At 28.2% G+C, this 12,560-nt stretch overlaps 2 protein-coding genes across 2 annotated transcripts; one reads left to right on the top strand and one right to left on the bottom strand.

The window, feature by feature from the left end:
• Positions 1-1,130, bottom strand: LOC129965856 (cyclin-dependent kinase 2-like). Its single transcript, XM_056080096.1, has one exon. It carries the CDS (start codon positions 1,066-1,068, stop codon positions 169-171), a length of 900 nt encoding a protein of 299 aa, XP_055936071.1. The 5' UTR covers positions 1,069-1,130; the 3' UTR covers positions 1-168.
• Positions 1,131-1,385: 255 nt separating this feature from the next.
• On the top strand, positions 1,386-12,322 carry LOC129965386 (cancer-related nucleoside-triphosphatase homolog). The gene is made up of 6 exons (XM_056079222.1): positions 1,386-1,623; positions 1,725-1,887; positions 7,255-7,348; positions 10,550-10,735; positions 11,166-11,239; positions 12,078-12,322. The coding sequence occupies exons 1-5, from the start codon at positions 1,587-1,589 to the stop codon at positions 11,226-11,228; spliced, it is 543 nt and encodes a 180-aa protein (XP_055935197.1). The 5' UTR covers positions 1,386-1,586; the 3' UTR covers positions 11,229-11,239; positions 12,078-12,322.
• The last annotated feature ends 238 nt before the right edge of the window (positions 12,323-12,560 follow it).

Consider the following 12,560-nt stretch of genomic DNA (forward strand, 5'->3'; position numbering starts at 1 on the left):
TTTAAATACATCACAATGAATTAATGGCATTTTTTACAATGAATGGAAGTACACATGATAAATAAGAAATAGACAATACAAATTTCATGGATTACACATTTGCATACACTTTATCATCATCACATATAAAATACACATATAATATAAAATATAATAAATAATAATAAATTAAACAGCTCTAATTGGGACGGTAACATCTTTAAAAAATGGATGGCCAAGAGCATTCTTGGCTGATAAACGTTTCATTGGTGGATATGTAAGCATTTTAAGAAGGAGATCAGCACCTTCCATATCAAGCATGGGTAATGTTGCAGTAATATCCCTTGGTAACCATTTAGGGAATGTTGGTTTGTAATCCATCAAACTGGAACAACCTGGCCAAGTTTCTTCATCTGGCGTACCCATGGTCCTGAACACACGAAATAATTGATCAATTTCTGAATCTCCAGGAAACAATGGACGTTTAGTGAGCATTTCTGCAAAAATACAGCCTAAGCTCCAAATATCTACGGATGTACTGTATTCTTTAACACCCAGAAGGATTTCTGGAGCTCTATACCATAAAGTAACGATTTCATGAGTGTAGGCTTTTATTGGAAGAGAAAATGCCCTTGCTAAGCCGAAATCGGCAAGTTTAATATTTCCTTCATTGTCAACAAGCAAATTCTGAGGTTTTAGATCGCGGTGCAAAATTTTTCGAGAATGGCAATATGCCAAACCTCGCAACAGCTGGTACAGATAGCTTTTCGCAACACGTAGAGAAAGACCATTAGAAGGAAGTTGATCGAGCTGCTTTTTCAAATCAAAATCTAAGTATTCGAAAACCAGATAAAGTTTTTGATCAGAATATACAACATCTTCAAGTCGAACTACATTTGGATGTTCCAACTCTTTTAGCAAGCTGATTTCACGAAGAGCTGTGCTAGGTACCCCTTCTGTTTCACATTTTAAACGAATTTTTTTCAAGGCTACGAGTTTTTTTGTGCTTTTATCTTCTGCTTTATAAACTACACCGTAAGTACCCTCTCCAACTTTTTCGATTTTTTCAAAATTCCGTAATTCCGCCATTTCATAGTAAGCGGGATAAAAAAAACTGTTGAGCGGCAAAAAGTTTTCGCTCAAAGTTTATTTTGGCTCGTATTTCCCACTCGAGAGTAGAGTTGCATTACATGGGTGCTGCTTTTCATTTTGTTCTTGAAAAATAAATTTCCATATTTGCATTTATCAATAAAATCAATATATATTTTAAACAATAAATCATCATCAATATATTTTTTCTGTTTTTTCCTTGATTAGAAAAGCTTTTTTTTTAATTTTGTTAATTGACGTGAAAAAAAAATTTCACGGACATCAAAACTTCGCCTGATATTTGTTTACCGCTTTTAGTGCGTGGTTTTGTTTTGATTTCGTTCTCGGCTAAACTTATTCTTGCTTTTGTGGAAGAGGAAATTTATTTTCTTACTTCATGTTTGATCTAAATTTTGTCCTATTATAATAGGATTGTTATAAAATTCATTTCTCTATTTACATAATTATCTGAAGTAAACTTCAAAAGCTGATTTCAGATTTTTGCTGTAAAAATTGTCATGTCTCATCGACATGTGCTTTTGACTGGACCACCTGGTGAGTATGACATTTATTGAGTAAGTAAGTGAGTAAGACTTAGACATTTATTTTTGTCATTTTTACTTTAATATTCTCTCATTATTTGTTTCATTTTGCAGGGATAGGTAAAACAACAGCCATAAGAACGGTATGTGAACTTTTAAAAGAAAAAAATGTGAAATTCCAAGGATTTTTTACAGAAGAAGTAAGAAATGGAAGAGAAAGAATTGGTTTTGATATTGTTACAACTTCTGGAAAGCGTGGTAACCTGGCTAGAGTGAGGTAAATGTCCACTTCTTGTTTTTTGTTCTGTATTAAAGACAAAATATACTTCTCTGTTTTGTAAATCTTGTCATGGAACACTGAAGTTACTTCTGAACATGCTGAAAATTACTTTCTACTATAATAACATAGTTTCTGAAATAGGAACAGTATATGTAACATTGTCATATTTTTTTAAAAAAAATTTTTAATCTGGACATGCTAGGTGGGGAAAGGAGTTGTAATGTTTTGAGAGTTGAAGTATAGTTAAATATTATACAATAATTCCTGCCAATAGCCCTCTTTAATAAAAGTTTGAGAAAGTGAAAAAAAGAATTAAGTCATCAAAATACAAAGACGGTTTGAGTTATTATTGTCTGGTAAATCAAAAAGCATATTAATAAATATGAAGAACAAAATAAAATTACTAAAACTTTTAATTTTTAGTTTGAGCTAGCTCCTGGATCAAAAGTTTAATTCACTTTCTCATCTCCTTTTATGCTTATTTTTTTCCAGCAATGCACCTTTTAAGTTGTACTATGTGTGTAAGCAATGAATTTTATTTCAATTAAGAATTGAAATAAATTAATTCATTGTTTAATTTTATTACTATTTTAGTATACTACATTTATTCTTTGGCTTAAATTTGAATAGGTTGTCACTCTAGACTCTAAGCATAGAACATGAACTTGAAATCTGAACTTTTGATTAATGTTATTCAACAATAAAATAGAAGCAACCGAGAGACTTAAAAAAAAAATCAAAATATATATATTTTTTTTTAATTCAAAGTTTTGGAATTTGAAGAAATTAAAAAGGAAGTCATAAGGAGGAGAAAATTATAATTTCATTAGTGCTAATTCAGAGATTTTTTTTTAAGTAATTTATACAATTTTTATTTAATGAATCCTAGTCTTCATATCTATTAAAGCAGACCTCAATTAATGGTTAATAACAGTAATAACAAATAACAGTAGATAACTGGAGGTTTTAGCAAATGTGATATGATTCAAAGCTATGCAGCAGTGTGAAGTAATTTTTATGTAAGATTTTTAATTGCTTATTTGCAAAAAATTTAAACATTTAATGTTATGATTCTTTTAGTGTAGATGACCATATATGTCCACAATGGCAGATTTCCAATTAGGCAGCTGCCTATCTATGAGGATTGTTGCTAATTAAATAATTGGTCAAAAAGTACAAATCCAATAAATTATAAAAATTAGAATATCAACATTTTGCCAACTGTAATTGGTCAGTTCTTAATTATTTCATTGCTTTCTCTTGGTTATTATTATATTTATAAGTACTTCTGTTTATCTGCTTAAAAACTGATATTGTGTGCAAACATGTAAGTGGCTAATCATGAGTTATAATAAATAAGTAAAAGCATATATGTTTACATAAAGTTATTAAATTAAAAAATTAATTCTAAATAAATCATTTACATGTTGATTTAATTAAAAATTAACTAAATGTGAAGCTAAATTAATCAATTTATTAAAAGAGAGGACTCATAGTTTACATCACCTAAAGATGGAAAGTAAGTTTATGTTCACTAGTTTTTTTCAATACATTTAGTTATTTGATGCAGTTTTGATTATAGAAATTTTTTGATTTAAACATATTTCAGATGTTTATTTCTCCTCTTTTTCTATTAGTATTCTTTTATATTATGTAAAATAATTTGCTATTTGTTGTTCCACTATTCATGTTTGTTTTACTGAATAAACATCATATATTCATTATTTTATTTTGTATTATACCTACAATATTAATATACATTTCACATTTAGTTATACGTCACACATCAAAATTAAAGGGAAATTTACCAATTGTAATAATGAGGGAAACATAGAATTATATTTTGGAGATTAAATTTTGAATATGTGCAATAGATTTTGCTTAAACTAATCATTTCAGGATTTTTTATCATATCAAAAAAAACAAAAAAAAACTAATACCTCTGGGTACTACTTTTATTACTTATAAAAAATTTTTTCAAAAATAATAATTAAAAATATTTTATAATTTTTGCTTATCAACAATATTCCTCAACATTTCACTTATATACTGCTCACTTTTTTTTTCCTTTTAATTTGTTGAATTATGCTCAAATACCAGGTTCTTGATTCATCCAGCTTTAATTGGAGGGTATTCTTTGGCCCATTTGTCCTTATAGAATCACCCAAGTTTTCTACTTGATCTTCCGCACAGAAAACAAAATTTTTAACAAAAAGTGGCTGTGAAATTTTGATTTGTACTACAGCATTGCATTGACTCATTTTAGGTAAACTTTTATACATGTTAAAAATTCTATTTAAAAAATCCAATTTCCATTCTTTAAAAAAAATACAATTTGCTATTATATTTCAATTACGGATGATGGTGGTTTATGGCTGTTCAATAGATTTCAAGCCAGATCTGACAGTTTAAAAGTCTGTTTAAACCAATCTAGATTGCTCTAATCCAGATGAAGGAATGTAAACCCCCATCTCATGGGAATGAAAATTCTCAAATGTTTTCTTACAAGTGGAGCAAGAGGTTTTACAAATGTCAATTGTTGATTCTGGTTGAAAATGAAGAATTGCTTACTTACCTAATTTAAAGTGATAGCATTAAACAATATAGTAATCACATTAAACAAATAGTTTAATGTGCATTTGAATACATTGGTTTGGGACCAGAGAATTTTGATAATGTAAAGCAAATGATAATATTAATCATGATCTCATTTAGCAATGTCTACTGAATTCAATTGTTTGTTACTTTAAATGCTGCTTCTGTTGTTAATGTTTTGATCTCATAATCATGAGAGATGATCTGAAATCATGAAGAAATCTGTTACGAGCTATTTTCTGAGTAAGAATAGATAGATAAATTGGAGTAAAAATAGATAATGTTTTTTATTATTATTATTATTTATTCTTTTTACCGTATAATTTTAAATCTTATTTTTCTATATTACAGGGAGTAATTGTACTATAGTGTAAAGTCTCGATCCAATAAAAGGTAGCGTTATGATCAAATTTATTATTTACAGCTTTATTTACATAAAATTACAGTTCATCATCTAGGTTAAATGAGTTCTAGGTTAAATGATTGTTATTCGACACAACAAGGATAGTTCCTCGAATTCTTTCAGAGAAACCTCCCTAAGAAACAGCTAGCCGACTCTTTAGCTTTCTCGCAAACAGGCCGTAGCTCCAGGGATCCACTGAATCTTCTTGGGTGGAATTCTCGTCGGACAATCCGCTCTCTGCCTCCTTCTCTACAATTCTTCTTTCTCTTCCAATCTCCTCGCACTTTTATCCTGTTCCCACCCTCATTCACATCGGACCATTTTCCCGGTTATTCAGTAGTCGTTCAGCAACAACTTCACTGGTCTACCGTCGACCGTGGGAATCCGTTGGGGAGCCACCCTCCACAATGTAAAGAATCCAGGTTTACATCTGTTTCAAATACAATGCAGGTGATGTCCCTTATCTGGACTCTCACTAATTGCCCAGATGTCCTTACTTTAAAGGGGCTGACCACCTGGCACTTCTGGAAGCACTTACACTGCGGTAGGGCGTTGCCATTGCTGATACTGCTGCCTGGATGCTAATTATGGAGCGTGGGAAAAGAAACGTCACCATAGTCAAGCAGGGAAGAAGCTGAATCATTACAATAACGTCTTACTATAGTTGGGAGAATTCAAATCAAAGATATTGAGTGTGATAACTTAAAAAGTTTCTCTGTTGTTTATACATTATTTAATTTTTCAGTAACATTTTTTATTCATTGTGATACATAACAAATGAAAGCTTCCATTATTTAAATAGTGCTATTTGAACTCAGTTTACCATTAAAAAGAAATTCTCTTGTATATTATTATACGTTCAAAACTAATGAAAAATTTCACAATGCTACTCAAATTCTTATTGTAAGAATGTTTATTAGATAGAAATTTGTAAATTTTATTATTAAAACAAGGGAAGATTGACTTTAATATGTATCCTGAATAATAATAAAAAAAAGTCAGATTTATTATAAAAAACACATTTTTTCTTAAAAATTTTCATCTTTTTTTAATGATTGAAATGCATTATTTCTTACTTGATACTTAAATCTTCTCTACGTTGAATTAAATGGCATTAGCATTTCTTCTTGTTGATATTTTTTAATTACCTCATTCTTATCACTCATTTTAGCATCTTCCTTACCTTTCATAAAACTGCAATGTTTTCCTGCTTCATAGAATATTCAACTATCTGAATGCTTCATAATGCGGAGAAAATTGGCAGCTTTATATTTTCAATAATTCCAATATCTTTTGGATACTGCTATTATTCTTGGCAGTTGGTTCAGTATTTTATTTTATTGGGGGGGGGGGGCTCTTCAACAATTGAGGATTTGCAAAAGGGGGAAGGAAGAAAAAGGATAGTTTCATTTTATTGAATTTATTTTTTTTTAATATGAAGAGTAAGTAATATATGTCAAGGTCATTTAAAGCCAAGGTTCTTTGAAAATTTTATTAAATAGAAAACTTTATTCATTGGGAATTTTTAATTTGAGATTCAACTATATATTTTCAGCAAAATTCTAAAAGAATGAATTTTTAAATTCCTTCCTTTTACAAAATGATGATTTTCAGCTTGCATTTGAACTTTTTTTTAATGACAGTTGCAGTGAACCTACTTCACTTTTTTAAAGCACATTTTATGTAATTATTGAAGACAATAATTAGTTTGATGATGAGCTGGATGAATTATTTCTACCTTTATAATATTTTCATTAAAATATGCTACTGTTGATTTTAAAGCAATCCAAGAATAACAAAATATCATTTATAAAATCTTGTAATGTAGTATAACAAAGTTATTGTGAAATTAATTTATTCAAATGTATTTCTGGGAAAAGTAATTTTTGGAATACATACCTTAAATATTTGGATTCTGTAATTAAAATAAGATTAATTCATCATATTATCAATTTCAATTACATTTCACAGATGTTGTCTTTGATATTGTAGAATTTTTTAAAAAATATGATTATACTTGCATGTTGTATTTGTTATCTTTCATAAATATTGTTCTTGTGTTAATAGCATGAAGTTAAAATTTCTATGGCTGAGTATATGTTTTAATTTAACTTTGTATTGAGTTAGAAATTTTTTATATATTATTTATTATTTTGTAAATTTAAATAAATAAAAACATTTTATTATCAATGTAGAGAAATAAGTTATTTTTCTGTGGATGCAATCCATGAATAATAATCTGTTATTGTTTCTTTTCATTGGAATGTTTGTTTTATTTTTCAAAAGAATTCATAAGATGCTATGAATTCTAATTCAAAGCATCTTATGAATTAGAATTCTTTTTTTTTAATTAAATTTTTTTCCAGTGCTCCTGGAGCTAGCAAAGGACCAAAAGTTGGAAAATACACTGTAGATGTGTCTTCATTTGAATCTCTTGCTTTACCTGTGTTTGAATGTCTGGTGAGAATAACTATTTGATTTATTTTTTGTTGATTTTTAAAAATAATATTTTTAAATTAATATTCCTGAATGCTTTTGTGTATTTTCTATTCACTGAAATGTTATTATTGATAACACCATTTAAAATCTTAGATTTTAGGAATTGGTTTACTAATTATAGTGAAATCTCTTATGCCATATGACAATCACATAAACATAATTAAATACAGGGTGTTTATTTTGTCCCGGACCCATTTTGATGTTTAATAACTCGTAAAATAATAAAGATATAAATAAACTTATGGCATTTATTGATGAAATAACTCATATATTTTCCTTTTCAGGTTTGAATATTTTTACTTTTGTAAATATCGTCTGCACATGTGGTTAATTTCAGATAATTTCATTTTCCAGTCTAAATATCTGTACTTTTCTAAATATTGTCTGCTTATTAATTGCATTTTTCTCTCTTTTGTTTTTGGCAACTATTGCAATATTATGTTTACTTTGGATGTGTTTGTTCTATATAGTACTTTTGTATGTGATGTTTTATTCGAGCGGATATTAAGGAGAATGCATACACCACAAGAGAAAGCACAGATTTTATGGTGGTTCATAGAAATGAAATCGATAGTGCAAGCACAGAGAAATTTCAGAAGAATTTACCAAAAAGATCCTCCATCCAAAAACAGCATCTTGCGGTGGAAAAAGAATTTTCTAGAAATTGAAAGTATCGAAGATAAGAAACGTTCCAGACGTCCTTGCACAAGTGATTTTGATGTTGAGCGTGTCAAAGAGACATTTTTACACAATCCTAGAATATCTGTGAGATCAGCGGCAACAGAATTGGATATGCCAATTTCGACGGTGTACAAGGTTATTAAGAAAAAATTAAGACTGCATGTATACAAAGTTCAAACTGTTCAGGTTTTGGAACCGAACGATAGGCCTAGGAGGATGGCCTTTGCAACAGATATGCTAAGGAGGATAGAAGATGCTGCTGATTTTCTGAAGAGCATAATGTTCTCCGATGAAGTATCCTTTCATGTTTCTGGCATTGTCAATCGCCATAATGTGCGCAAATGGCTCTGTGGATGCCGACATGCTTGTCGCTACCTGGCGTGAAATTGACTATCGACTTGATATTCTCCGTGCGACGAAGTGGGCACACGTGGAAGTTCATTGACAAGGGTCATGAAACTTTTTGAGTCTATTTAACCATTTATGTTACTAATTTAAATCTATTTTTATTATTTTATGAGTTATTAAACATCAAAATGGGTCCGGGACTTTATAAACACCCTGTATATCTAATTTGATGTTGTTTTATTCTAAGCTGTGAATGAACATCCCTTTTTCCTCGTACAAAATGCATGATAGCTTCCAAAATTAAATCACTGTGGCACAGATTTGTAATACATGACCACTTAATAAAAAGATGATTTTAATGAATATTATATTTAGTTGATAGGTTACAATTTAATTTCCTGCTTCAAGTCTAGTAATAACATGTAAAATTCAAACATAATACAAAATTATGTGGACGATCAAATTAATAAATATTTTTTATAGATGTTAACACTCTATCTGGTTTTAATGCTTTTCAACTGTTTGAAATGAACTAACACTATTTTGTTACATGGATATAAGACAGTGTTTACATGAATATAAGACAGTGTATCATTCATGTTTACTTAATATCATTTGAAAGATATGTACATATAATTGCAAGTTCAGATGCATTGCTGCAAATTAAGCTCTGCTAGATGGCTAACCTAACCTATTCATCACAAATTAAGGAAAATCGTTTCATTAAATATATATTTAAGCATCTTAATGAACACTATAAATCATGTTTTGTCAGTGATTGAGGTGCAAAAAGTGGTGTTCATCCTTAATAATAGAATAATTCCCAAAACTGTACTACAAAAATCCACAGCATTAATACTGTCACCATTTAGTTTAGGGCAAGTTTATTTCACCATATTGTTTTTGGGTGCATCATACAATACTGGATGCAAACAAGCATCCACAAGCAACCCAACTGCCATTGCATCTTAGAAATTCAATCTATCAATTTGGTTATATGTTTTTCTCATTGATATTTTAACTACATCATAAATAGTACTTGTTACTGGTTTTGTAACACAATGCCATAATTTAAAAAAGTAATAAGTTGTAATCAATTGAAACAAGTGCTAAACTATGAAAAATCATAATTATTCAATAACATAAAACATTTTATATCATAACTAATAGAAAGCATTACTTTCTGTGACCCAAGTCTGTACCATTAGAGAGCACTGTTATGTACAAATATAACATTTACCTGGTCATTGTATTGTATCTTCATGATTTTGATATCATTTTGCTGTAATGGACCTTGACCAGCATCAGTTCAGCACACAGAAGAGAGATAACAGTTTTTTAATACTAAAACTACTGAACCAGTCGAAATAACTGGTCCATCTCTAGTAGAATCTATGTCTATACCAATATTTGGTAATATTAATGTTAAACTGATTTGGCTAAACTGAAACTAGTCATTATAACCTAACCAGTATCTTGATACCATTCTGCAATATTAACAGATGACTTAACATGTGTATAGCATATAATAACTATATAGACAAGAATAAGGTTATGGGAAGTTCTTCTTTTTGAAGACCATATATTTGTCTCTAATTTATGAGATATTAGATAATATTTTTCATTGTAAATCTGATTACCTTATTTAATGAACCACCTTCATAATCTAAGAATAAAGACTATTGCTAAGTTAATGACTATTGAACGAAATGAAATAATCTAAATTAAAATTAATTTATCATGAGTTATTATTAATTATAATAATAAATTATTTATTAATTAATTCAATCTATTATAGTAGTTTAGTAGTCTATTATAGTAGATATTAGTTTTTTTTAATTAATTAATTTTTAAAATTAAAGGTGTATAACATGCTTTTTAATTTAATTGGATGGATCAGTTGTTTCAAGTTAGAATCATCTCAATAGTATTTGTTTGCAAAATAATTACATAAATATTGTTACTGTTAGACCTTGTTAAATTTCATTCCTTGTAAAAGGTAACCAGCTTTTCTTTGTAAATATCATTTAATATATGTTCATAATGTGTATAAATGAATTAAAAAAATCACTTACATTTATGTCATTTTTATAAATATTTTTGTTATTAATTTTTCTAAACTTATTTAAATAGCCTTCATCGATACTAATTTTAGATGAAATTGGAAAAATGGAGGCATTCAGCAAACCATTCTTAGCACGAGTAAAAGAAGCTTTTGCAAAACCATCTATAAATGTGTTAGCTACTATACCTGTGGCAAGAAATGCCCTTCCTATAGTGGATGAATTGAGAAATCGAAAAGATTGTTTGCTCATTGAGGTATACCAATATTTTTACAATATTAATTTTATATATTTTCTATTTCATTATGTAGAGACAGGCAAAAATAATTCAATCTAGATTAATAATTGTTTCTTAGTTTAAAGAATTTTTTCATTATGTTACTATTTTATAATTTGATTTCATGGATTTGTGCATAGAAGATTGATACACAAGGTGATTTCAAAAGCATTAGATGAAAACTATGTCTCAACAATAAAGAAACTCTTAAAGTAGTCAAACAACTTATTTCATTTTGTTAATATAATTAAATATTATCTACTATAGGTTTTTCCATTGAAAACAAAAATTATACAATTTTTAATCTGTAAATATATTTATTTAGGTTATATGTTTAATTATTTTTGTTTGCATGCCACACAAAGGTTTTCAGATTTTCTTATATTTGCTTCTTTTTTTCATAACTAAGGTAACTAGAGAAAATAGAAATGATCTGCCAAATGAAATTGTTCAGTATCTTTTGAAAACCTGAAATTAATTGAAGTGAGTATCTATTAAATAGTTTTTCATCTTGCCAAAAATATTTTTTTATTAATACCTTGTTATGACTTCTCTGGTATCTTATTATTATTATTTTGCCAGCAGTAATGTTATTAATTAAAGTTGAGCTGTGTGTAAAATTGTTGGTAATATAAATTTAATAGCTAAAAAAATGGACAAATTTACTTATTTGTCTTATTTTGTATTGTTACTTATTTTGTATATAATTTAATTATATTGAATCTTATAAGTAATGAAATGTTGATAGTATATTCTTATGGCTTATTTCTACTACTATTACCTTTTGTGCTTTATAAGCATCTGAAATGCACGTGTGTGTGTGTGTGCGCACATTCATTAACATGAATGAAGTTAATTTCTCTTTTGTTGAAAGTAGTTATCAGTTTGTTTGTAAAACAAAGCTAAGCCTTCTTTTTATCAAGCAATGACACTTCTTCTGTGTCTGGACTTCAATAATACAACTTGTGTGTCTAGATACTGGTGTAAAAAACTTTTTCTAAAAGAAAGGGGAAAAAAAGAAGAATGGATTTACCATGTAGTTTGGAATATTTCTTACAATATACAAATAACAGACACATCATGTGAATGAAACTTTGAAAGAAATTATTTAAAGGGTCAGTTGGAAATGAAGCATAATTGTCCTCATTTTCAACTGTACTTATGTAAATAAATCAATGTTAATAATAATGTTTATTAATAACTCTTACTTGTATATTATAAGATTTTGATAGTATTTCATTGAAAAATGAATAAAATTAATATTATTCTATTAAATGGAAATAATTAAGCATTAAAAACAATTCCTTTTACTTTATTTCAGGGATACAATTGCAGCTACTACAGTAAGAGATTTTGTTCCTATGGAAAAGTGTTTAAGTTCAACAAGTTAATAAAATCTGTGATGATTATATTAAAGTTCATGACTTTTGATTAATTATTTTGGTATTTTTATTGGTATGATAAAATTCATATTATTTAGAAATGGTAAAAATAATTTAATTGTTTGTAAAAAAAATGTAAAAACTTTTATTATGTAATCAAATAAAGTTTATGACTTTTGTTTAATTTTATTGGGTTCCAGTTATCTAGAAAACACATAAAAAGCTTTAATTAATTTAAGCTTTGTCAATTTCCAATTTATGCAATAAAAGTTTGAAATTGAAAAAATTAATATACTTATGATGAATCAACATCATCTGTCAGGCTGCCAGTTTGCCTTCATTTCAAGGAAGTTGTTATTTGTGAATTTTGATACACAATGGAATGTCTGCTGCTAAAAAAGATAACAATTATAAATGAAGAA

The sequence above is a fragment of the Argiope bruennichi genome, chromosome 4 (assembly GCF_947563725.1).
Source record: "Argiope bruennichi chromosome 4, qqArgBrue1.1, whole genome shotgun sequence".
Taxonomy (NCBI): domain Eukaryota; kingdom Metazoa; phylum Arthropoda; class Arachnida; order Araneae; family Araneidae; genus Argiope; species Argiope bruennichi.

Bases quoted from the DNA above. Each gene is read 5' to 3' on its own strand.
- LOC129965856 (XM_056080096.1), bottom strand. From the start codon at position 1,068: ATGGCGGAATTACGGAATTTTGAAAAAATCGAAAAAGTTGGAGAGGGT.
- LOC129965386 (XM_056079222.1), top strand. From the start codon at position 1,587: ATGTCTCATCGACATGTGCTTTTGACTGGACCACCTG. The intron at 1,624-1,724 runs GTGAGTATGACA...TTCATTTTGCAG, and splicing joins GCTTTTGACTGGACCACCTG to GGATAGGTAAAACAACAGCC. The intron at 7,349-10,549 runs GTGAGAATAACT...TTATTTAAATAG, and splicing joins TACCTGTGTTTGAATGTCTG to CCTTCATCGATACTAATTTT.